Below are 26,494 nucleotides of genomic sequence, written 5' to 3'. Positions count from 1 at the left end.
TGGACTAGAGGTATGTTTTGTTGCATAAATTGCTTTTTTTGTAAATTGGACAAAGAAGACTTTAAATGCTCTAAATGCTTATTTACCTGTAGAAGTTAAACAGGAGCTCTCTGAACTTCTTAACAGAAAGGCATTTCACATGCAGGGTTCAGCAAAATCTTCCTCAGAGAGGTTTGACATGTGCCTGCTGCCCTGCCCTGCCAGAGCATGGTGACTGAGGGAATAGAGGACAAAAAGCTTCATACAGATTAGCTGTATCACTAATGGGTATGAGCTAATGGAAAGGCCAATACATGCTGGGTGGAAATAGGATAATTTTGGAGTCTAGTTTGCCACAAGCCTGTATTTGCTTATTGGTGTTCGAGGCTATCACGTAACTTTTTAATATTTTTTAGAGCACTCTGTATAAGAAATTTCTGTTGTGAGGTGAAAGGTTGGAGAGGCATTTTTGTGTAAATTATTTTTGATCTCTTACAGCTGTAGAGAAAAGCATCTTGAGTAAGGTTGTCCTTGTTTTTGTCCTCCTGTGAGTCAGTAGTTCCAGTTCAGGACACGGCTTTGAAGGTGACCTGTGAAGTTGTTCACTTGAAGTAAGGTATTTTGAGATTAGTAAGTAGGCATCTGCTTAACAAAATTACTAGATTTGGTGATCAGAAATTAGCAGAGAGGATCACCAGTTATGTGGATGTAGAGATTATAGAGTGTATGAAAGTGTGTTGGTTTTCTCAGATGGCACTGAGAAACACAATCAGTACATCTCAGTCTCATTTATAGAATGTAGGTTTTCATTTTTCTGTCATCTCCTTTCAGAACACTTTATTAAAATGTGACAAACTGTGTAGGGTGAGCTGTCAAAGACAATAGCATCCCTTGTTGAGCAGTTTGGGGAAGCACCATAACATCCGTGCTCACTCACATTGGAGTTCTTCTGCTTGAAATATTCTGCCTCACCATAAAGGTTTTGAAAAATCCCTTCTTCAGTTGTGAGCAGAACAACTGTACTGTAGGTGGGACATGAAGGAAGCAGATTGTGCTCTTCAGAATTAGGCTTTTATTGATGACTGACTCCCACAAAAATGTTGTGGAAAAGGAACTGGAGCAGAAAACGCAGCATCGTCACTCATTTTTTCAGCTGCTTGCCTTCTCTGTGAGGGGCCTTCTTTGCCTGCAGTAAATCTGTTGAGATGGATCACTTCTGCTGTGTGCAAGTCTCTTCAGGCTTCAGTGGAACCCAGAAGGACCATTCTGATGCCACTGCACTGCTGCTCAATTCGGGTCCTTACTGTGGAATGAGAAGGCACTAGGACAAAGCAAGAGAACCGAAAGAGATGCTGTGTTTGTTCATCCAGCTGTGTAAACAGTGAGCAGGTCAGATAATTTATGCTGAGAGCTCCCTTAAGACCTTAAGATGTGTTTTCTTTTTTTTTTTTTTTTTTTTTTTTTTTTTTTTCTTTTTTTTTTTGGTATTGTTCTTAGGCATTGTGGGGACCACTTCTGTTGCATTTCTTACTGCCATCCAAAAGTGCTTCTGTCTTGTTGTGCTGAGGATGACATTTTGGTGCCTGGGGAATAGTTAGTGTGCTGGGCTACTGCAGAAATACGTTAGAGGATTGTATTCCTAACAGTGGCCATCAAACTTGGGAAAGTCTGAAAAATAGTGGGTAGAGGAGAAACAGAGAATTATCTAGAAAGCTATGAGAAATGGTATTGGTCCCCAAGCTACGAAGATAGACCCTGTCATGGTCAGCCAGGTTCTCTAAAAGAGCACTTATTTTGTGTTTGTCACAAAAGCAGCTTGCCTGTCTGCTACTTCTCATAAAACTGTGGTTTTTGTGGTTTTGGTGGTTTTTTTTCTGGGGGGGAGGGGGTTTGGTATGTATCTGAACAGTTTTAGCATGCAAAAGTAAGAGGGGTGGGTAAAGGGAGCTGAAGAAAGGAGTGGTTGCCAAAAAGGCAGTAGAAAAGGGGAGGAAAATTACAAATCAGTGTAAAGTGAGCAGAAACAGGCTTTCCTGCATAACTCATTAACTTAAAAACAGTAGGAAGCTTTTCTAATTGGTCTTGAAGGATGTGTTTATTCCATTCTGAAATCTCCCAGGCTGCTTGGTTGTGGCTAATTGGTGTATCAGAGAAGGTGAATTTTTAATAGTGGTTTGATACTGTTTGAAGATTGCTAAGAATTAAGTTATAGCTGAAATATTCTGACTCATTAACATGCTTTAAAAACAAAGACTATTTCAATGCTCTTTTCTGATCTAAAATGGCAAGAATTCCTAAAGTCTGAGAATTGTAAAGATTTTCTTTTGTGAAGATCACTTTTATCAGTATGAATTGTTATTACCAGGTATTTCTGCATCATTAGTTTTGCTTAGCAAAATCTTACAAATTTAATTGGTAAATTAAAATCTTACATTTTTGGACCTCTTTGTGTAAAAGTTAGTGAGTGATCTCTGAGTAGGAATGAAGATTTTGCATAACTGCTTTTTGTCTTTGTAGAAAGGCAGAATCTCATTTATTGGGGGATTTTTTCAGCCTTTATAACAGCACCAAAACTTCCCCAAAACAGTTCCCCAGGCAGTGCAGGTAAATAAACACTTAACATGTCTGGAAGGCTGCAAAGTTGCTCAGAGAAATTGAGGCTGCCCCACCTATGGAAGTATTCCAGGCCAGGCTGGATGATGCTTGGAGCAACCTGAGACAGTGGAAGGTGTCACTGCCCATGGGAGGGGTGGGATAGGATGGCCTTTGAAGGTCCCTTCCAAAACAAACCATTCTATGAATCCATGAAATATTACTGTAACATGAGTGAGTAGTCAGAATTCAAATATATTGTGTAGACAGTAAAATTCAAATATTGGAGCTGAACAATACATACTGTTAATTTAATTTCTCTGTTTTTCTGTTGTATGAAGAATTATGTGTAAATATATTGCAATAATCTCATACCTCTGTGGCAAGATTTATCTTAGGATTTTGTGGGATGCTTTAATGTCTCATGGGTGATAGATGGTCTGAAACTTGCAGTTCTTGGATACAAATAGGAATCACTCAAAAACCTCAGTGCAGTGCTTTGGTAATACTGAATGAGCAGCATTACATCTCATGTTCTCATCTTTACAGTGATTGTGGCTCCTTTGCTTGAAAGAAAACAATGTCCATAGTTCATAAAGCTGCAAACTATAAAGGTGACCAGAGTCCTGCTATGTATAGAAATTTAATTTTGGTTAGGTTTTACGATGTTTTCAGTATTTTCATGTTATTGTGTTAAGGACTCAATCTAGTGGCAGATCTCAGATGACATTGTAAAATCATGTGCATGACCATCTCAAATTCTTACCCTTTAAAGCAGTAATTAAAAGAAAATCCCACAGATATATGTAATCCATATTATTCAAGATGTCTGCAGACTAAGCCAGATGATCATGGCAAGCATAATTTTGGAAGGGGGCAGCTGGCTGTACTGGACAGATAAAATTCCAGCATTAGCAGTTTAGTTGTGAGACCAGTAGGAGATAGAATCCTGAAAGGAACTCCAATTAGTTGTCTAAACTTGTTTAAATAGAAGATATATAGAGGATGACAAATTTTTTCCCAAGTTCAACAGTGCACATCTGTACCTTGAGTTACACTTAGGAGCTCACACATGGCATCTATGTATTGCTGAATTGTTTTTAACTTTCTTTCAGATGAAAAATTATATTCTTGTAAACCTTGTTAATAATTAATACCAAAATCTAGAAGAAGCAGTAAACTTGGGATTTATACCTACCCCTAGCAATGTGAGATTGGAATAAGTCCTGATGTGCAAAACAAACTCCCTTGTGTTGCTCTAAAGCCTCTACTGCTGCATTATGGAGCCAAGTTCTGGGGCTAAACAGATGCTGGGTTTAATAGAGAATGACACTTGCAGACCGGGCTGTGATTCTTTGGTGGTGTAATAATACTGAGTTAAACTAAATGAGTTGCTAGCAAGTTGTGTCTGGTTTTTCTGGGGGGGGAGGGGGGGGGCAGATAAGTAGATAGACTTTTTGTAAAATCTTATTTTAATGAACTGTGCATTTATTTATTTAATGTATTTCAAGGAAAAGGAAATCAGATTTCATTGGTAATTTACTGCTAGAGTGAGGACTGACTTTCCTGGAGTGAATTTCCTGTGATTTGGTGTTTATTGGGGCTGTCCGACTTTAGCATGTGAGGAAGAAGAAGTTGTTTAACCTTGTTTTTTGCAGTTTCTTTGGGATCCCCTGGAGCAGCCTTTCTGTGCAGTGGGGGCTGTTATGAAAGGAAAATATGTGGATAAATAAATGTTTAAATGCTGCTTAAAGCATACTATTGTAAATCTGTTCCAAATACTGGTGAGCCTTTTATATTATCCAGTAACTTGAACCTCTACTGTCTTAACCAGCAGGCACAGAGGCAGTGCCTCTTCATCAAAAGCAGTGTGGACATTTGAGTGGTTATATGTTTTATTTGAGTGATCTTTTCAGTTCAAGGCAGCTGTTTCTAAAAGAAATATTTGATTTGACTGCCATTTAATTTAATATTATTTAGTAGCAGCTGAATTGGATATATGTTTGAGGTCATGACTAGCATGTAATTAGCTCAGTTAAAGCATTGAGGTCAATATGTTACTGTTGTTAAAATGCCTGGAAATTATGTGTTGATTTTTTTTTTCTATTTTAAATTATTTGTAGACATTTTTCCTGTAGGATATTCATGAACTCTGAAGGGGAGACTTGCTTCCTGGGTCATTTGATGGCTGGAGTTCCTGAGAAATGTCTTGCTTATGTAAAGCAGGACCTGTGGTTCAGATTGTAGGAGCTGAAGGTGCTCAGGCTGTGTCATGAAGTCATTGCAAAGTCATTGCACTTCATCAAGCTTTGGGATAACACAAGTTCCTGATAGAAGGAGTTAGCTTTGTGTGTCTGTAAGTGTAGTCATCTACAGGAAGGATCAGTAAAACTTGCTGAGGTTTCTATTTCAGAAGGGTGTAGTGAGTGTAAAGTACTTAGGAGAGGAAAGAAACCACCTGGGCTATAAGAGACAGAAAAAAATCTATGTTTGTTTGATTGCTCCAAGATTTGTTGGCTCTTGAATGAGTGGAAGTCAAGAGCTAAGTCTCCTTATCTACAAACTACTGTCAGGTATTTAAAGCTCAAGCAAGCAGGATTATTTTGATATTTGAATGCCTTGATATTTATTTCATTTAGAGGAGAAAATAATCAGCCAGTGCCTTATTTTACTGTCGCTTTGGGGAAGATTTGTGGAATGAAAAATGTTCTCTGCAGTTTGGAGGGAGCCAGCTGGGCATTAGGGTAGGAGGGCTCGTAAGGGGCCCAGCAGTTTGTCATGTTGCTTGGAAGTGTGGCTGTGGAACAGGGCATGTTCTTGGGCACTGTGATTTGTCACTGACTTGGAAACAGACAATAAAATTTTGCTAAGACTTGCTGTTAAAGCCCTCTTTGTTTTGGATTTTGTCTTAATGGTGTTGAACCTGCTGGTGTGCCATGGAAATCTGGAAAGCAAGTATGACTCCTTTTCAGGAATTAGCTTGAAACCTGTTCCAGTTGCTGTCATATTTCTGGGAAGGTGGTTTAAATGTGGCGGGCTTTGGGAGCTGCTGCAGTGAACTGGAAGAGTAGGTTGTAAATAGAGAATATGGTGACTCATTTTAGAAGGACAGGATAAGGGTTTTGGGCACTGTCAGTGCTCTGGCATGAAGAACTCAAGAGTTCCAGGTGAAGGTGGAGGCATTTAAAGGCAGGGCTCCAGCTGCCTCTTGATTCTCTTCACCATTCATTGTTTGTCTTGGAGCAAGTAAGCTGGAAAACATGAGCAGAGAATGGGAAGTTGAAGCAGACAGAGATTAGATTTGTTTTTTTTCAAGAAATAAAGGTTTAAATGTAGGGCCTTTAAGCCATTTAAAGGGACAGGGCATGTGTCAAAACATAGGTTCAGGGCCAACAGCATCATTGTTGGCTTTTGCAGTAGTTGAATATACTGCAAACATGTCAGGTTGGACAGGGCTTGGAGCAACTTGGTCCAGTACAAGGTGTCCCTGCCTGTAGAGTCTCCTACAAATAAAATTTAGAAAATAATTACAATTTTCCTTTTTTTTTTTCTTTTTTGTTTTGTTTTGTTTTGTTTTGTTTTGTTAGGATCTCACATTTTAAAGGTCTCTTTAATATTTTATATTCTACTCTATGAATGTGCTGGCCCTTTGTTGTTTCTGTACTTGGCAGTTGCTCTAAATCTCAAATATTAATTCCATGATGGCTTCTAATGTTGCTTTAGCTTTTTAATTGTTTCTAGTAAGCTTTATTCATATTTACAGAGTTCTTTATTTATATTAATTGCTCTTAGAAGTGTCTTTTCTGGAAGCAATTGCTATTGCGAAGTTGATAGTTTTAAGAGTACCAGTATGGTCGTGATCCTTGTATCTGATATCTTGTATCTGATACTTTGCATCTGTATCGTTTTAGAAACCAAGGTAAAAGTTGCTGCTGGGTAGTAGCTTGCATCTTCTGATACAGGTCTGTTCTTATGTCTTATGCCCCCTCAGGAGTGAGCATTTAGGTTACAGTTAATGTTGCACAACACTTTTATCTTGATGGTGGTGCCTTTTTTCATACAAACTTTTAAACCAATCAGTCACGGTTATTTGTCCCAAAAAGTAAAAGTTTATTGAAGTTGATGCCCTGGAAAGATGTGAAGTGCTTGACCTGGCATGTAGTTGATAGCATTGTGTGGTTCTCTTAGTTAATTAAATTCTTTATAAAAATGAGAAGCAGCATGCAGATTTAAAACTTCTCATTCCTCACACAGATCAAGTACAATACATATAACAAGAGGGTTTGGAGTGCCAGCTAATTCAGTGTTCCATCAAAAAGCAGTTGTGTTTCTGATGTTTTCATTTTATGGCTCTTTCCCATTGAAGTAGTTGCCTTGAAGGAACCATGTTATTTTACAGAGGTCAGGAGATTCATGTGTGGTCAGTAGTAACTTTGCTTACTTGACAGCAGCGTGATAAGAGCTGTGCTTACTCTGGAAAGGCAGGAACTTTAAAAGTGTAGATCATTGGTGGCAAACAGGAATTAGCTACATCATTGAATACAGAAGTATTCAATTTGAAAACATATTTCTGGATAGTATGTCAGCTTGGTACCCCCATTAAAATTGTGAATTCTATTCTTGTAATTTTCCCCACTGCTAGCAGTCTTGTCACTGATATAACTGTGAAGCAGTGTTCTCGTGGAGTATAATTTATGAAAATACAAATGAGATGATGACTGAAGGAATAGCACAAAAACTTTGATCTTTCTTGACCAAAGATATTATAGCCCAAAGTTTGTTGAAAGGAAATCTTTCTAATATATTCCTATGTGCCTGATTCCTACATCTCAATAATTTTTCAAGGAGGTGATCTAAAGCTTTGCTGGTGGGTAACTCAGGGTCTGCATATTCCTTATTTGTGCAAAAGACTTAAAATATTTCTTTCTTTTTTTTCCTCAAAGAAATGAAAATTTAGAAAAACCTTTGCCAAATAAAGAAGATGGGAGCGAATAGCAGCAGTATCAGTGAGCTTCCAGAAAATGAGTACTTACAGAAACTGTCAGGATCAGAGCCCATCTCTGAGAATGACCCATTCTGGAATCAGCTTCTGTCCTTTAGCTTCACCACTCCAACAAACAGGTAAGAGGGTGTTGAGGAGCTGGCTTTGATAATATGTTTATAGAAGTGACCAGTCTGAAAGCAAATGAGTGGTTATGTTAATTATTCCTGTTTTAGGTAGCAGAGGAATAAATACCTGTGTAAAATAGGCTGTTGTTTCTAAGTTTGGAAGCGTTTTCCACCACCTCTTCCATTCCTGTGGGTTTCTGTCTTCTTCGTAATAGCTGTAATTGCTATTCATTCTCCTGGTAAAGATTCAGAAATAGGGTCTGTAGTGTTGGGGGAGCCTTTTTTCCTTATTGTTTTAGGAAGCTTTCTTTTCCTTTGGTATAGCCTTTGGGTTGACTGAATTTGCTGAAGATTCCAACATTTGATGTTTCCCCTCAATTTAGAGTGAATTGTACTTCTTGCATGATTTAATTGTAGGTTAGCTTTTGAGTCGCTTAGTCTGTATGGATTTTTTTTTCACCTTCTTTGCATCTTAAAAAGAAATTTGGTGTATATTCTCCATAAAAATATTTTCTAAAATTCAAGCTTTGAATGCCTTTTCATTCCAGAAAATGGTGTGTATAAATAAAATCAGTATTTTTTAGAGGATTCATAGCACATCACAAGAAGTAGAGAATTCAAGTTCTTGTAAGAATTTAGGTTCTTGTGTTGGGCTTCTATTAGCCCAACTCCATTGCTAAGTTCCTTGGCCTGTGTATAGATTATCAGTCTTAAAAGAACAATCTGATGTTAATATCTTCAGGTGTTACATAAACTATTTTTACAGTTTTCAGCATAAAGCTGGTGCTTCTCTGTAAGTGAAACTTCAGGCAACTGGAATGGAAAATGTTTGAGGTAAATAACTGGGAAGCATTTACTAGGTGCTATTTTTGTAAAGAGTGAGGAGGAGGAGGACGTATTTTGGCTTCTGCCTGGAGAGAATAGCCAGAGGTTACGAAGAAGGGACAGTGTTGTGGAGGGCTGTAAAGCTGATAAAAAGCAGTACGGAATTGGGAGTGTGCAAACAAGCAGTTGTGTTTCCTCTGAGTTCCCTGAAGACAAGATTTATTTACAGCCTACCCATGACTAATGAGATTCACAGTATTCTACATAAGAACTTGCATAATACTCTGTTGTTTGGGTTAATAATAATTACATATAAACCCCCACCAGTTTCTTTTGGTTGTTCTATTTTCCTTTGTTCTGCCATGAAAGTTAAGGAGTTTTTCTTAGCTTGTTTTGCAGCTTTTTTGTGCCTGTTTCATCCAGTGCAGAGTAAATTTGCTCAAAAAAACCCCCAAGTCAACAAAGAAAAAAACCTAACCAAACAAAAAAACATCAAGCAAGAAACATAATTAAAAAGACAAGAAGTCCAATCCAATAAAACGATCCAAATGCAGGTTGAAAGCTTTAATTAGCTGAACACCAGATGGTGCTCTTGCCTGGGAGCTAGAGAAGAAATATTTTTAGAGACATCTTTTCTGCAGCTTAGTATTGGAAGGAAACAGAAATTTCCCATTTAGTTGCATCTCCCTGAGACAACCACTGGCAAGTGAAATCAGACTATGTTGCTGCACAGCACCCTCAGCATTTGTCTATATCAGATAACCTTGCCTGCAGGAATGGAACAATAGAGGTCAATGTCAATTTCTGAGATTGAAATCTTCCAAATTACCAAGTTAACTCTTTTTTTTAATGAGGCATAAGTGTCAGGAGCAAGATGCTTGTTTGTGATTTGTGGAAAGGAGCCAGTTTTCACCTGTCATACAGGACAGAGTTTTGCAGTTTTCTTCTCCTTTTAATTCACTTCTTCTGGTTGTCTGTTGCAAAACTAGTGACTATTAACAGGTATTATTGGGAACTGTTTAAGTGTTTTATGTTGTTTTTTTCTGGAGGCAGTTGGTGATGTTTCAGAGTAAAAGATCTGTTTCCAGAAGTCTTTGCAAAGATGGGACTGATGTGATCCTCAGGGAGAAGAGGGCTGTCTTCTCTGGGTGCTGCTTTGGACATAATTCTGTTCTACATATGTCAGTACCATAGGGGAGTAGGCAGAGAAAAACATTAGAAGAGAATGTGGTAGAAAAGTTCTGTTGGTAGGAAAGGCAATCAGCCCAACCCAAGTTATCCAAGCAAAAACCAGCAAGGTGGGGAAGTGGTGGGGCTGGGGTGGATTTACTCCTTTCAGCAACAGATGCCCAACAAATTTCCCTTATTGTCAAGAAGTATTTGCCATAGCAAGGAAACAGTATCTGCAAGGAAGGATTCCAAGGGAAATCTGAATCAGTATGTGTAAGAAAGTTTGTGGGGTTTTTAACACTTTTCCATGTATGATTTTTCTGGTTAGGAACTTTAGAGTGGTGCTTTGCTTTATAGAAGCTGTTCCAAGTTAGTCCAGGTGCGGTAGATCCTTGATGCCGGATAGAGCTGGATCTTCTGTGGAACAGTAGTCTTTGTGCCTTGGCTTGAGAGATGGGAAATTACTGTCTTGTTACTTCGAGAAACATGAACACATGATACCATATCTTAAAATAGCACCACTTTCTGTGCTTTGCTGTCTTCATTTTCTTATGCTTTGTGTGTCTTGGCACTTTGTATTTCTTTATTTGTCCTTGTTTTGCTTTTCTCTCTTTCCCCTTTCAGTTTGGTTGATCTCTCCCTCCTTTAATCCATGTCTCATCTTCGTGGTTCTCTTTTTTGTTTTTTTTTTCTGACCTCTACCTGACAGAATGGGTTAATCTCTCTTTTTCTGATTCCACGTGAAATTGTTTAGCATTGCTCATTTCTTCAGCCATGCCTTCTTTACTGGGTTTTATTTTTTCAGTCCTGTTGACTTTTTGATCTGTTTCTGTGAAGAACACAAGGTAGTTTTCTGTATGGAATAATTAATTTGTGTATGGGAAAGTTTGCCAAAAACCAGTGCTGCCGACTGTAAAGTTGCTGTATCTCTGTCAACAACATTGATGCAAGATGCTCTTCCCTTTCACTGTCTCTTCCACTGTTTATATTGTCCATCTGTAGGTTTAATTAGGAGTTAATCTATCTGGAAAACACAGCAGAAGTGTTTATTTTTCCAGCCAAGATAATTCCCTATAGTGATTCATAGCTTGCCACCACAAAACAATTCTGGCATGATGAGGCATTGATATTTTGGGGCACAGCAGCCTATTGAGCTAAAAGGTGGGATTGCTTAAACTTACTTTGCCACCCAAAAATGTACAGGAGAGTGTGGTCAAAGCAGAGCTTACTGTGAGGAGTCTAATATTCTGCCTTCCTGGGCTTCTTGTTCTTCCTCTCATACTGTTGATTTTCTTAATAATTAGGCAAATATTAAGAGGGACTGTCAGCTGTCAGTAATCAGAAACGAGCTGATGGTGAATCCCTGCTCACTGCCTGCAACTCCCCTGGCATGAGTGAATTCTAACAGCCAGAGCCAGCCTGGGTATCTGGCATGCAGAGAAAGCCACTGGGTCCTGTCAGAGCCTAGGAGAGGGAGCAGATAAGTGGTACAAACATAAATGACAGTCCAAGGAACAGCTTCCAGCAGTTTAGTTTTAGGTTGCCTCACGGTTTTCACTGTAAAAGGTTTATGACATATCACCTTCCATAAAGCAAATCATGCATGCTAAGCAGGTACTGCTGAAGTGTCTAATGAGGCTGGTTTCAGCCATTAGCAAGTACTTGGTACTCCAATTTCACACTCCTGCATATTCATGGGTTTTTTTCCTTCACTGGTCCTTATTTGTTGCACAGAATGGACTTGTGGGACCTGAATTAAAATCTAAATCTTTTGTACTTTAGGTGACTACCCTATCAATTCAATAGTGTTTGGTTATTGGAAAAATTAAATACAGCTTCTCTGGATGGTTTTTTTAGTTACTGTCAGGATTAAGAGCTATGAGGTTTGCTTTGGAGTGTTAGCTCTCAGTCTAGGCAGACTTTGTGTTTGTCTGACTTTTCTGTGATTTGCTACCAAGAATGCAGCCTCCTCCTTAGTGGTGGTATTAGTTACAATTATTTTCTGATGGAAAACTTAAAGTTAACTAAAGCAGAACTTGCTGAAAATCATGTGCTTAATATTTACTGTTCTGCTTTGTTCCTTCCCCAGAGTTATTAATGAGTTGGTGGTTCAAAAATAATGCGCATGGGCTTTTAATGGAAAGACATAGAGATGGGAAGCTTTTATATTTCCTTAACATGGTACATTTTTTTAATGGTACAATAAATCATATGCTGCCTTATACTCTTTGATGTCTGTCCTCCAGCTACTCCATTAAAATCAGCATTCCCACAGTATGAATTTAGTCAATGGGCTGGTTCTTCTGTTTTGTGTTCAATGGCAAAGAAAAAAGGCCTTACTATGAGGAAAAAACTGTCAGGAAAGCTGCTTGTTTTGTTTTTTCCCCCCTCCTTTTTTAGAGGTGTACTTGTCTGCTTTGGTTTGGGTCTTTTTCTTGCCATACTAAGGGCAGGTGTTGTGTTGTGAATGTGTTTATAATTGCAGCTTTTAGGCAGAATGCTTTCTCTTGTTATGTGGAGATACTTTAAGAGAAGCCACTGCAACGTTGAAACATCTTCTGTTGTGGTGCTGTTAAAAAAAAAGTGGATAAAACCACATTCTTCAAAGTTGGCTGCTGCCAGGAAACTACTTTCACTGTCTTAATAATTATGGTTTTGCTGAAGACTGATTGTTAGTAAATTTAAAGTAAGGCACCTGAATTCAACCATTTTAAAATAATCCTTTTTATAATGCCAATGTAATAGTTTTTTCCTTTTTCTTTTTTTCCCTTCCTTTTCTTTTTGGAAGTAATATTTTTTACAAAAACATCCTGCTGACTGCAGGATCCTGCTTTTTGGTTGTAAGAAGCGAGAAATAAAAATCCAGTCTTTGAAAATGATGAAATTTTATTGATTAATAGACTGCTCAATTTGTCATTCTTTCCCATCTCTACTGGAAAGAGGTTTTCTTACAGAAAACCAACTTCCTGATGAAGACACTCTCAACTATGATGAGTGATTGCAAACATAAAGTGATTAAATCCCAAAGAAATAATGATTATCCTTGATTACTCTTTACTTTCACCACTGATGTGTGATAGCTGCAGTCACACAGATGCTGCCTGTGTCTAGAGCAACTTTTAGTGACAATTGGTATGTAAAATATTCTTATTACATGGTGTTAAGGTGTTACAGAAAATAATCACTGCCACTGTAAAACCTCTCCTGTTTGGATACCTTTAAAATAAACCAAGACAAACCAATTTTCTTTAAACGTGCTGTCAAGGAAGCAAATGTCACTATATTAATTTTAGTTTTGCTGAAGTCTGTGGGCTTAACCTTTACGTAAAAGAGAAGCAAATAAAATAAAATATTTTTTTCTTTTATTAAGTACTTTGAAAATGCTGGCCATCAGATCACAGCATGAGGGAGGAACTCCTGTGAAGCCTTGAATTTTTTCCTAAGTGTGTGGGCAGCAACCATGCACCTCACAAATTTGCTTGTATCCAAGTGAGCCAGTAAAATCTGTATAGTGAAGAATATTCTGCTTTGGATCTATTCTGTTTGCCCCCTATGTTCACAGCCTGTTTGAATCCCCACATCAGGTGGTACCTTTTGTTCATTTCTTGGAAAACTGTAGGACTGGTGAATATGTAAATATTACTGTTCTGTGGAAGTGAGGTGTTTCAGTGCATGTTGTGCCAGTTGAAGTATGTGTGCAAACTCACCAAGGTCACTGTGATCCTCCTGTTAAAGGCCCATGGCTTGAAGCTGGTGTCACAGAAGCCCAGAACAATTTGAGTTGGAAGGGATCTTAAAAATCATCCCATTCCATACCCTTGCCATGACAGGGACACCTTCCACTATCCCAGGTTGCTCCAAGCCCTGTCCAACCTGGCCTTGGACTCTTCCAGGGATCCAGGGGCAGCCACAGCTGCTCTGGGCAACCTGTGCAAGGGCCCTAACAGCCTCAGAGTTTGTTTTCTATGCATGTGACTGGTTTCCATAGAAGTATCTTGTCCGAGGCAGAGCTTCCTGGATGTTACTGTAGTTTATCCTGGGTTTATCCTGCTGATGCTCAGCAGAGCCATCAAGCAGCAGGCAGAGTTGACTTTTCATACTTACTGCCTTTGTTACTAGCCATAGATAATCTGTTTCACATTGAAAATATACCAAATGTTTCTCATAGAGCAGGGAACATTTTACACTCCTTCCTTAACAAATCTGTCCTTTACTTTTATGTGTTCTAATCCATGTCACCTAGTCCTACATCCACATGACTTTTAAATTCCTCCCCTGATGGAAATTCCACCACCGCCCAGGGCAGCTGTGCCGGAGCTGGACAGCCCTTTCCATGAAGAAATTTTCCCCAATGTCCAACCTGACCCTCCCCATGCCCAGTCTGGGGCTGTTCCCTCTGCTCCTGTCCCTGTTCCCTGGAGCACAGCCCGACCCCCTGGCTGTCCCCTCCTGTCAGGAGCTGTGCAGAGCCACAAGGTCTCCCCTTAGCCTCCTTTTCTCCAGGCTCAGCCCCTTCCCAAATCCCTCAGCTGCTTCTCATCAGACTTGTGCTCCAGACATGTATTTGACAGATATTTGACAGCAGGGCAGCCCGTATTCCTCAGGCGAGAGTTCTAATTCAGGTGAGAGTTCCAGTTCAGAGAGAGTTGTAACTTTTATGTGATCAGTGCAGTGAAGGAGCTTTACTTTATCAGTCTTTGCTCTTGTTAGGGCTGAAATACAATTCAAGTACTTATTAGCAGTGTTCTCTGTGGCGTAATGAAAGGACAGATGTTTCAGTGTTGAGTTTCCATTTTTACATTCATTCATGAACCAGATGTTATTTCCACAGGTACTGTGGAGAAAAGTTGGTACCACAGGTGGTGGTACTGTTTTTTTTTGTGCTACCTTGTGAATCTTGGCTCTGTCATCTTCTACCCAAATCTTAATGTAGTTTACCTTCTGTCTCTTCACTGCACAAGAAAATACCCAGACAGCTTTTTTCATGTCTCTCACTTCTCTTTCTTGCCCAATCAAAGGAAAGAAAGTCACTGCTAAGTTTGGCCTATGGTACTTAGGAATGAGCTGCTATTTTTTTGTACCCTCCATGATACAGTCTCTGTGAGTCCACCCCGGGAATGTATTTCAGTGGTGTGTGTCTATTGGGGTGGTATTTCTGCTGTAATTCCCCCTCACTAGGTGTTTTGTTCGAGTGAACTGAAATTTTACAGTAGCTGTTGCCTCATCTTGAGTGTGGCAAAATTCACTTTTGTGTTGTTGCTGTATGAATAAGAGGCGGTGGGCTGTAGTTAATTTTTAAACGCTAAACTTCATTTTAGTATGAAAAAGAAGATTACTGGAGTGTTAAAAGCTTTGCTGAAGATATGAAAGCCTTGCTTGCTTTGCCACTGGTTTTGATCCTGGCAACTTGTAGAAACTAAACAACTCTGTGGAATTTTTTGAGGACTTTGTGTGGGTTTTAATAACTCAGAAGAAAAAAAATATCTGTAAGAATGCTATACTTTGAAACCTAACCTTAGAAATTAGGGAGAAAATGAACCATTATTCAAAACTGAATGTCTGCATTTAGGTTTTAAATCCTGGAACAATTACAATAACCATTCTGACTATATCCCCAGGATCTTTGGATAGTGGGAGGGGTCATGTTGTGTTACATTATGATTTTTCAGTACCTAAAACTCTCTACTGAGTTGTTGTCCATTGTAATATTCACCCTCCCTGCCTGCCAGGTCTTGGGAAGGAATAAATCCTGATGACAAGCAGCCAGCTGGGCAAATTTAAAAGTTTTTCTTTTTTTAAAAAGTGTAAGGTCACATAGACCTAGGAAACTGTGTTGTCCATAGTTGCTGGTGGCGTGCTGGTGGTTCTTGCTCAATACCATTTGTTTTTAATTACTCTGCATGTTTGTAGTGCTGGAACAAGAGACCACCTTTGAGACCAAGCCTAATGTTTTTAAAGTATATATCAAAGTGTAAGTTTGTTCTTTCTGAATCTTGTGTTTCAAAGCAGTTTGTAAGAGAAGAATGAATGCTGGTAATTTATATCAGGACAAGCCAATCTGCGTAAAGTTGTCTTAAGATATTCAGCTGTAGGTGAAGAGCTGTCTCAGCTGTCAGCTCACTGCACAGTAAATTAGTCTGATATACAAGAAAATTTGCAGGCATCTTAAAACTTAATTTGGTGTCTCTATCTTAAATGGTTTCCTGTTGAAGGGTTTTGAAATAATTTTTTTGACTGCTCTTTCTAGTCCTCATGAGTTGGGGAACAGCTGAAACTCCACAGCTTCCAAGAGCATGGCTCCACAGGGTTTTCACCACTGGAGCTGGTTTAGCAGCTTCCCACACAGAACCACTGATAATCTCAGGTTGGTTTACAGCAATCAGTGTGCTGTAAACTGGATTACCATGTAAATTTAAAAGGATTGTCTTATGACTGCAAGTGTTGAACTAAATTTTTTGACTGTCCTTCAGTTTTTTGAACTCCAGAAGTCACTGAAGGTAAGGCTATATGTTCAGTCTGTATAGAGACTCTACCATCTCTTCCAAAACACTGAGCAGTAGATACGATATGTTCATATGTTCATATGAGCAGTTCATGATATGACAAGAGGTGATAATTTTAAACTAGAAGAGGGTGGATTGAGACAAGATAGAAGGAAAAAATTGTAATGATGAGAGTGGTGGAAGAGGGTGCCCTTTAGCTATTAATATTAATATTGCTCAGTGTGGCATTGAACACAGTATCTGATGATTTGTCTTGTTTTCCTATTGGTTAAGGATATTTTTGAAGATCAGTTGCCCTGCGCTGGTAGGTCAGAAGTATATGTTTGATGCAGCTGGTGTGGTTTCAATGCTTGCTGTCAGGTTTTGCTTTAGTGCTTTATTGTTCTTTTCAGATTATGTTTTTCTGAGGTGTATCACGAGGCAGTTAATGAAGTTAGGAAGAATTTACTGCATTTGATGTGATTGTTGCACTAGTATAATAACATTGGTTAAAAGGAAAGAGCTGGTTAGCTTCAGGTTAAAAGTCAGACTGAGGTTTCTTTTATTCATGTTTTTAAAAGTGCGTCATTTCATGTGAAATTTTTTATAAAAAAGTTCAAGTTCTTTCTGTAGGCTGCTGTTCTATTTGTATTTTCGATAACACCAGACTGAGCATGGCAGCACTGCAGCTGCAAAACTAGCAGTAATAAAATGCTTATGGAATCACAGAATCATTTGGGTTGGAAAAGCCCACGAAGACTGTGGAGTCCAACCATTCCCCAGTACTGCCAAGGCCACCACTGACCCTGTCCCCAGGTGCCACAACCATACAGCTTTTAAATCCCTCTAGAGACAGGGATTCCATCACTGCCCTGGGCAGCTGTGCCAGGGCTGGACAGCCCTTTCCATGGAGGAATTTTCCCCGATATCCAACCTAAATCTCCCTTGGCACACCTTGAGGCCATTTTATCTTATCCTGTCCCTTGTTCCCTCGGAGAAGACACTGACATATTCTCTCTCATAGACGTTTCACTTTTGAATATTAGTTTCTTTTTTTATAGTTGCTGTGCTTCAAAAGAATATTGCATTGCTTGATGTTAGATGACAGAGCATTGGAAAGAGTTGCTCAGAGAGCTTGTGGGGATACTCAAAATCCACCTGGACACAGTTAGGGACTGTTGGCTCTAGGAGATCCTGCTTGAACAGGGAGGTTGGACAAACTGACCTCAATGAGCTAATGGATAGCTAAAATTAAGTGCTTCATAGAAAGATTTTATTACTGTTTTGTAATGAATTTTCACTTCAAGTCCAGGAACCCAATTGCTTGTGTAACCAGTTCTGTTTTCTTTTCCTCTTACCTAGTGCTGATTTAAAGCTCTTGGAAGAAGCCACAATCTCAGTCTGCAAGTCTTTAGGTGAGACATTGTGTCATCTTTTTTCCATGTACTTTACCAGAAAAATTGGGAAACAGCATCCCTGTGCACATTCATACCTTTAGCATTCTATTTGTATATATTACCATACTAAAATTAAAGCAGTTTAAAGAGTGTGTTTATGTATACCCCAGACCTTTACCTCCATTGTTATCTCTTTCACAGAACATGATATGACAGCAAGGTTTGAAACAAATATTTCCATCTCTACTGTGTCTTCTTCCCTTTGCCCTTTAGGCTGATCAGTAAGGGGAAGGAATTAGAGGATGAGAGGAAGGGGTGATATAAATGTGATCAGTGGTGTTGTGGGAAGATGAAAGGTAGTTGTGAAGATCTGCCCAGTTTTCTGATGGAAGGCTGTTATGCTGCAGACAAGTATGGGAAAGAAACAATATGAGTATGAGTATCCCATGTTTGGGATATTTTAAATCTAGGATTAATAGTATTTAGAGAACAATTTTGGACTAGTAAGCCATGTACTAGAGAATCTTGAAAGAAGAATGCCTGTACAGAAAAACAAGACATACTGTGCTTTATTTAGATATATTTGAGACATTGAATTTTTTTTTCTGTATCTTATTTGAACTAGGTAGTGTCAGCTTATGCATACTTTGTAATTATATCTTTTTTTTCCTCATCTAGTTGAGAAGAATCCTCGAACAGGAAACCTTGGATCATTGATTAAAGTCTTTCTTTCTAGAACCAAAGAGTTAAAAATTTCAGCAGAATGTCAGAAGTAAGTTGTCAGAAAAAAAGCTGTGTGTGCCATTAAAATTTTTAGGTGTTCCTTTTGTTGCTAGCTCTTGAATTTTTCTACACTGCTAATTAACATGCTCACAGACCAAACCTTAGAATTCTCTTAAACTGCTGTTTGAAACAGAACAAGTGTCTAGTACTTCTCTAAAGACAGAAATTAAGTGTAATAAGTAAGTAGATTACTGAGCAAAAATACACGTTTGTGTGTTAGATGAACGCATTTTAATATAAATGGTGTAAGCTATGGGTACTACTGCCTTAGAGATCTTTAAAAATTGTCTGAACTTTTAAGCTTCCAAGTTATGTCATGCAGCTGCTGTTGGTTTTGTTTGCCTCTTTGAGCAGTAAGAGGGAACTCCCAATAGGTTACTTGTGCATCACTGTGGGGTTTTATGGCAGGAGACTTTCTGTAGTTGTTCCCTTACACCCACAGGTAAATGTCCCACTTGCATCACATCTGGGGCTGGAATTCCTCCTTGCTCCCATGACTGTCATCAAGTTTTTTGCTTGCATATAAAGTAAGATAGACTTGTGCCCAGATAGCTGTTGCTGTTTTAATCCTAAAATACCTTGAAAGTACAGCTTTCAGCAGTAATTGACTATGCTGTTGCATGGGCTCCCCAGCAGGGCTTACTGGGTCTCAAAAAAATTTTATGTAGCTGTATTTGCCTTTCATTCAGAAAGCTTGGAAAATATTTGTGTGTATTTCATAAGAAAATTCTGCTGTATGGTACTCATGAAGTCCATAAATGCCTGCTGTCACCTGAAAGATGTTCACATGGGAAAGGGGCTAAGGTTCAGGGAGCCAGGAAGCTTTCAGGTCTGAACCGGCTGGAAGTTTTCAAATGTCTGTGTGCCTTGAGTCCATAGCATCCAGAGACCTCTAGAAGTTTGCTGAACTGTTTGGTGAGTTGCTCAAAGAGTTCTGTCTACTGTGATGTTTTTAATGGCTCAAATGTAGTTAGGGATAAGGTTGTATTTTCTAAACTACTTTTGAATACATTCCCATTGTATTTTCTGTAGCATCAACTGCAGACTCCCTGCTTAAACACTTTAGCTTTTCCTTGCTTCAACTGTAGAACTTTGTCTACTCTGACATTTATTTTCTTGTGGCTTTTGATGCATGTTTGCTGGTGGAGCCTTACTGATTCTTGTTTGTTCTTTTCTAGCCACCTCTTTATCTGGCAGGCTCACAATGCACTGTTCATTATTTGCTGTTTGCTGAAAGTATTCATCAGTCGAATGTCAGAAGAGGAGCTGCAACTTCATTTTACTTATGAAGAGAAAGCAGGACCAAGCTCATATGGTGGGTACACACAATTGCAAGTGAAACAAACATCCCATGAGAAACTTAAATGTGATGTTTGTAGATGTGGCATATAGGGACATGATTTAGTGCTGGACTAGTGAGTCACATTAAGTCACATCAGACCCTTGATCTTAAGGGTCTTTTCCCTCAGGTGCTTTAGTTCTAAATACTTCTATGATTCTATGTTTTTTAGACTAGGAGTCCCAGACTTTGATTTAAAACCAGAAATTAAGTGCTAGAGAGTTCAATTTAGCTTAATCTGGCTTATTTTGAACAGTTGTTGAGATGTGCTGCTGTAGATCAGACTGAGCTTTAGTGATTTTCATACGGTTTGAAAGGTGATAATGGTCCTCTTTGGAAGAATTGAGGTGAAGATGGCCATGTATGAACATTGGAAAATTGATATTGCAATTTAATGCATCTTTTCACATATTTTTTATAAACCAACAGCAGCCACAGAGTGGAATGAATGCTATTTTTAGGGATCTAGTGAAGGAAAGTAACAGTCCTATGGTTGGAATTGACCCCTTGAGAAAGCAGCTGCTAAAATCTAATTTGGGGGCAATAGTTTATACAAGAGTACAGAACTTAGGCAGAATTACTAAAATGGGCTCATGTCCAGGAAATTGAGTATGTATTATACAAGATGGAAGATGGCAGGAGAGATACTCAAGGACGAGGCTGTTGTCTTTGAAAAGAATGATACTAATGCATTCAAAATCAGTTGCACTGTCTGTCACAAATCTTGGTTTAGCCTTGTATCAATTTGCTCTCACAAATAATGGATAATGCTGCCATGGGAGCCTTGATTTCTTTTGCTTTGGTGAAATCATGGAATCATTTTGGCCAGAAAAGCCTTCTAAGATCATCAAGTCAACCCAGCACTGCCAAGTCTAAGTCAAAGTACTGTTCAGTGTTTAATTGCATGTTGCATGAAGCCCAAAAAGTCTCAGAATGCTGGAGCAGTGTGAGTGGATGGTGTGAGAGCAACCAAGAGTGTCTGACTGTGGATTTCCTGCAACGAGGACACATGTTGAGAACCCCGAGTCGCTGCTTGCTCATCCAACAGTGAAAACTGTTCATTAAAATCTGTTTAACTCCTTGGCTCCTGCCAGTGCTCTGGGGAAATCAGAACTGTGGTGCCAAAGGATTAAGTGCTACATGTTGAAATGGTTTAATGTATTTAAACTGTAATGAGTGATTTCTAGGAGGGAAGGCAGCTTGCTGATGCACTGGAAAAGAGTATCTGTTTGTGTATAAGCTATCCCTGCAGACTGCCTGTGGGTTTATTCCTGGATTAAAGAAATGGCTCACCTCTGGCTTCAATGTGCAGCATGCCACAGTGGGATGGGTGGAAAAGCTGAGACTTTTGTCAGCTGGAACCCCTGTGATCTTTATTCCTTGCACTGGGAGTTCCTTGCGGTGTATGGAAAGTGATTCTTGTCACCCGGGTAAACCCATGCTTATACCATGTCTAGTAGCACTTGACTGTAATTCACAATGACATTTATTAGCAATAATTCTGTGCATATTGATGGCAAATGTACTTAGCAATTACCTCTGAGCAGATTGTTCATGGGATGTTGTTGATTAGGAAAGTAATTGTGTGTGGTCTGCTTGTGAGGCAGGAAATGAGCTGCTACTTGGCTCCTCTTTGGGTTTCCAATTGGAGATGGTTCCTGTGAACTTCCTGAGGGTGTTGAGGTTCATAACATGCTGATGTTACATAGCCATTGTGTTTGAGTCCTAAAAATCATACTTTTAAATATCTACAGAAGGTGATAATAAGGCTTACGCTCAGCTATAGGAAGGTCAAGTATCATGAAGGAATTGTAATAAACTGTAGTTGTGCTAGGGCCTGTTAAAAGTAAGCAGAAGAAAATGAAGTGGTTTGTTGTTTGTATTTTTATAATTAAGTGTAGCTTTCTGGAGTCTTTGATGTCTACTTTTTGGAAAATAGAATATTCCTGTTATTGTTATATATTTTTATTGTAAAATTATTAATCTATTATTATAATATTATTATTCCTATATTGCTCCTTATTTTACATAGATTTTTTAGTACTTTTATGGAAATTTTACTGTCTTTGGTGAACAGGCTTTTAAAAATTAAGTTCTTAGTCATCCTGTTTTTTCATTTACTAGAGCTTGGCATTATTCATAATTCTTCAATTGTGACAATAAAACGAAGCCTTACAAAACACATTATTATAGAAACTGTATGATGTAAATAAAATATCCAAATTAAAACAAGTTTTAATACAATGTCTGAATTTTGAAGTTTTGGTATTTCCTTACTGCCTGGTCAGTAGTCATTGGAAAGAACAGTGCAATCACCCAACAACACAAATGACCTCTCTACCCCGTGGTCCATTTTCATATGCTTTGTTCAGTCTCTTAGCCTTCTGAGAAAAGGTTATTTTTCCTTTCAGGATCATCTTATAACTCCTTTGGAAATCACTCTGTGGTGGTGTTTGTTTCCCTATGAACATCATATTTTTATCCTTCTGACTGGTCAATATCTTCTGGTGCCATGCTTTCTGATTTAAGTGCAGCACCTGGGAGCTCATAGCATATAACTGCAGTGTCAGCATGTCAGGATGCTCACACTGCAATCAGCACCTGCTCTGGGATATTTGGTGTGTCAGGGAGAAGTGTATAATTATAATCTGTGAGAGTCCTGTGTATGGAAAACATCCCTGTCACTGACTGCTCAGAAATATAGACTATATATGACATTGTCACGATTGTTGAGGTAGCAAGTTTCATATTTGCCATATCTCAGACTTTGCAGTTCATATGCTTTCACTTTTTCTGAATGTCCAGTTCATACTTTTTCCTGCTGCACTGTGCTTGAGGCTCAGAGAAAGCTGTGCAGCCTTGCTTTGTGTCATAAAATGGGGTTTTTTTGAAGTCTGAGTGCATGGGTGTGCTTTAGCCTAACAAATAAATTGCCCTGGATTGAGTTGCTGCTAATAGTGCTGTTATTGATTTCCTTCAAAAGAAGGCCTACCATTAATAGGAATGTATTCTTTTTGAGGAGTTTCAGATGGTGCAGCCTTTGCCTCTTCATCCATAACTGGAATTTGCTTATAAATTTGGAGAATATTTCAGAATTTTGATTGCAGGAAAATCCACAGAGAGACTAAATCCTTATACTTTAAGATTCAGCTGAAAATGTCTCGATATCAATAAATCCCAAACTGGAGTCAGCATCTGCTCAGCTGAAGTTGGAGTTAGTCTCACTAACACAAATCATTCATATTTCCAATGTCTGTATCTTGTAATTTCTGCAGTCTTTAACTATATTGTGACTCAAAGGTGCAAAAGAGCATGTGTGGAGTATTGTATTTTAAATCAGACTATTGATTCATTTAAGCTGTTGCCTGAGCTGTAGTAGGGAGCTTTATTCATTACCTGTAGATGAGTTTTTAAACACAAGGCTACTAAGGGCTGTTTGTCACATATTAAAGTAAATATGAGGACATAGAGAAGGGAATAAGTAAAAAGACATTTACTACAAGCCTTAAATGATTTCATTTATGTTCAGCTATCACATAAAGGAAATGAGGGAAGGCAATCAATTTATGTACTCATTATTATCAAGTAGAATTTTTAATTTTTTAAGAGTAATTAGAGCTGAAGACCAAACCACAAAACATGTGGAAGCTCTAAGTCTGTTTTGCAAGGAATTGTTTATTTCATTACTTGTGTCCAAGTTCTGTATGAGCAACAGGACAGAAAAAGAGGTAGCATGTACCTAATTATGACTGAATATCTTATGGATATTGGTATTGAGCAGATCTACCAGATAAGGTCTTATCAATGAAGTAGTTAGGTTCCTGAGAAGATGGAGCTGAACTGGTTTTAGAATTGGGGCCTCGTGGCATCTCTGCTTTCATCTTCATAAGCCATTTGACCTGTGTAGTGTGTGCTAATCCAGTGTTTGTAATGTGGGTAACTTTGAAAAAGTAAAAACATATGAAAAAAAATTGCATTTAAAAAAAATTACAGTGTATATAAATACAAATGTATATAATTATATAAAAATAAATAAATAAAAATATATGTATATATGTATATATGTATATACATATAAACCAAACCCAAAACAAACAAACCCCACCAAGAAGTCAAAATCCATCAAATTACTTGCAAAATGAAACAATCCATGTTTGAGGACTTAAATATAGCTGATGAAAAAAATGGTGCTTCAGCATAACTGGACATTTTAAAACCTGTGTAATTGCCATCACTTTGCAGTGCAGTCTGGAAGATACACCTATGATTTCTTCTCCCTGCTTTAGTTTTATCTGGACAGGTTCACCGTGTACTTACTTTACCCAAGGCTTTACAGGTCTTTGATCCAAGTATGTGATCTATTAATGTGAATGAGTCTTGTGTGTATTGTCATTATCCTACTATTGAAAGAGGCATTGTTTATGAAAACACAGAGTGTTCCGTGTTTATAGCTCTCTCTCACGTTATAGATTTGGCTTGCATCCTCCTCATTGTCTTGGCAAGATGAAAATTAAACAAGAATGCGTGTGCCCCATTTGGGAAAAGGATACATTAATTACTGAGCTGAATGACATTGATTACAGCAATTAAGCTTTTTTTTTTAAATAACATGTTTCATTCTATGTGACTGTGCTAACCCAGTGTTTTCTTCCTTTATTTTGAATATTGTCTTGAGAGAAAAGCCATCTTTCATATTCAAATAACCTTATTCTCTGTTCATATGAGTTGTGCATACAGTGTGGCAGAAAAATTTATGTTTTAAAAATGCTTTTACTTTACTTTTTTAACCTTTTTCTTCTCACTTTTTTCTGTTAGGAGAAAAATTAGGTACCTGTTGGGAACTAGTAGCAGTCTTGCTTTATAAGCATTTTCTAGATTCAGAAAGCCTTAGGAAAATGTCACATTCAAGTTACTTTAGAATATATTATCTGTGCTCCATTATTGGCTGTGGTTTCTGTCCAAGGTTAAATACTCTGAGCAGTTCTTGGTTTTACTAACAGGAGCTGCATTGTGTTACTCATGGGGGATTCTATATAAAGGAAACCACGTTTCCGTGATAAAAAACTGATTTCCTTTAGAATGTGCAGTTCACTAGGTGACAATTTTTAATGTGTTTTTAATAAACTGATTGTGGAAAGAAATAATTTTGCTTTATAGTGAATATTCCCCCTGGTGTGCTTCTTAAAATTGAGTTCTGTATTCAAGAACAAACTTGAGCTAAGCAGAGTAAAACCTCTGTAACCTGACTATAAAGCTATGTTTATGGCAGGACTTATTTATTTGAAAATACAAAATAAACAGGCATTTGGGTAATTATTGTGTTGCAATGCCGTAATGCAGGGGCTCAGCTATGCCACTCTTAAGCCATTCAGTGCTATGAAACCCTCCACTTCTTTACAATGTTGTAGGTTTCTCATCATAATTTTAGTTTTGAAAGCAGAAAAATCCTGATGAGCCAAGAGATTTATCTTCTGGGTTTTTTAGTACTATATGATAACTTCAAATGGTTTAATAAGTTTTTTCTTTAATGAGTCTTGAAAGTCTCTTGTTACAGTTGCTTTTAAAAATTACTGATGTAAAATATGAACAGTTTTATTGCTTAGAATAGTTGCAAGTTTTTTAATAATTCTGCATCACTGCATGCATTTTATCACATTGTATATGACTAGAGAATGATTTCTGTTCCCTTGAAATGCCCAAGCTTGTAATTGAAATGTGTGAAACTTCCTCAATGGATAAATATGTATCCATGAAAACATTGTATCCGTATTACTCTAGAGCAGCACTGACATGCTCAGGAGCTACATTCTTTTGACATTCTTTTATAATGTTGCTCAGTGAATTGTAGACCAATGACACTGTCTCTGATTATTCTTCTCTAGGGTTTAAAAAAGCAGAGTGGGAAAATACGTGAAGTGCAGGGGATTCTGAAAGGACATTTAACTGTGGACCAGTGAGGTCACTAGTGATTAGTTCAGCTGTTAGTAATAATACTTTATTATGATCTTCTGTAAGTAGTAAAGAAAGGCTTGTTGTGCTAAATATTAGCACATTCCTACAATACCAACATCATATTTAGTTTATGCTGTTGGTATTAGTTACTCTTTTTATGTAAAAAAGAGAGGGCATCACCATTTTCTCTGTTAATAATCTCAAGTGCTTTCTATTTAAGGAAAAAAATCATATGTCCTTTAACAGCTAGAACTTCTAGTGGTTGTTCCTTAATTAAGATGTTGATCATCTTCATTTGTGTGTTTGAATCTTTGCTTTGTTTTGGTATTTGAAAACCCTGAAATCCTTTGCTGTGTTTCTTTCTTAGGAGTGGAGTGTGAAGACCTCATAGAAGAGTTGCTGTGTTGCCTCATCCAGCTCATTGTTGAAATTCCCCTCTTGTAAGTAAGCTTTTTTTTAACTTAGTCTTCTTTTATAAACTGAGCATTTGAGAGACTATGAAACTTGTAGTAATGGGTTTATAATGTTTAAATAGTTGTATTTGAATGTTCCATGTGATGGAGCAGTACAGATAATGATAAGCTGCTGCCAGTGCAAGCCCTGAATGTTCTGTTGGAAGAAGTACATGATGAACGTCTCACACCCAGTTCAAACCATCAACAGAAGTTATTCCATTTGTTTCAGGTACCCCTGTCAGCACACAGACAGTAACTGGTGGAAATGGTTGTGCTCATGGTACAGGGGAAGGTACAGTGGAGGTGTCACTTCAGCTCTGGGGTATGCAGTAAGGTGAAAACTAAAGTTCTTCTGCAGTTCTGTGGGGGTTTAAATTGAAAATAAATCATACTGTGCTATTTAATACTGAT

General features: G+C 38.1%; 1 protein-coding gene across 5 annotated transcripts in view; it reads left to right on the top strand.

The window, feature by feature from the left end:
- The window catches only part of DYM (dymeclin), a 176,105-nt gene that overhangs the window by 3,638 nt on the left and 145,973 nt on the right, over window positions 1-26,494 (top strand). For 2 of the 5 annotated variants that reach the window (XM_050986709.1, XM_050986707.1), the window contains exons 2-7: window positions 7,515-7,692; window positions 17,520-17,572; window positions 18,233-18,326; window positions 19,516-19,652; window positions 25,996-26,068; window positions 26,313-26,417. In XM_050986709.1, coding sequence (XP_050842666.1) covers window positions 7,553-7,692; window positions 17,520-17,572; window positions 18,233-18,326; window positions 19,516-19,652; window positions 25,996-26,068; window positions 26,313-26,417 — 602 coding nt within the window. In that variant the 5' untranslated portion in view covers window positions 7,515-7,552. The remainder of the gene's footprint in view (window positions 1-7,514; window positions 7,693-17,519; window positions 17,573-18,232; window positions 18,327-19,515; window positions 19,653-25,995; window positions 26,069-26,312; window positions 26,418-26,494) is intronic. The other 3 variants (XM_050986711.1, XM_050986710.1, XM_050986708.1) reach the window with 2 other exon arrangements.

The sequence above is a fragment of the Serinus canaria genome, chromosome Z, assembly GCF_022539315.1.
Source record: "Serinus canaria isolate serCan28SL12 chromosome Z, serCan2020, whole genome shotgun sequence".
NCBI classification, from domain to species: domain Eukaryota; kingdom Metazoa; phylum Chordata; class Aves; order Passeriformes; family Fringillidae; genus Serinus; species Serinus canaria.
This window is presented reverse-complemented; position numbering and strand designations above follow the sequence as displayed.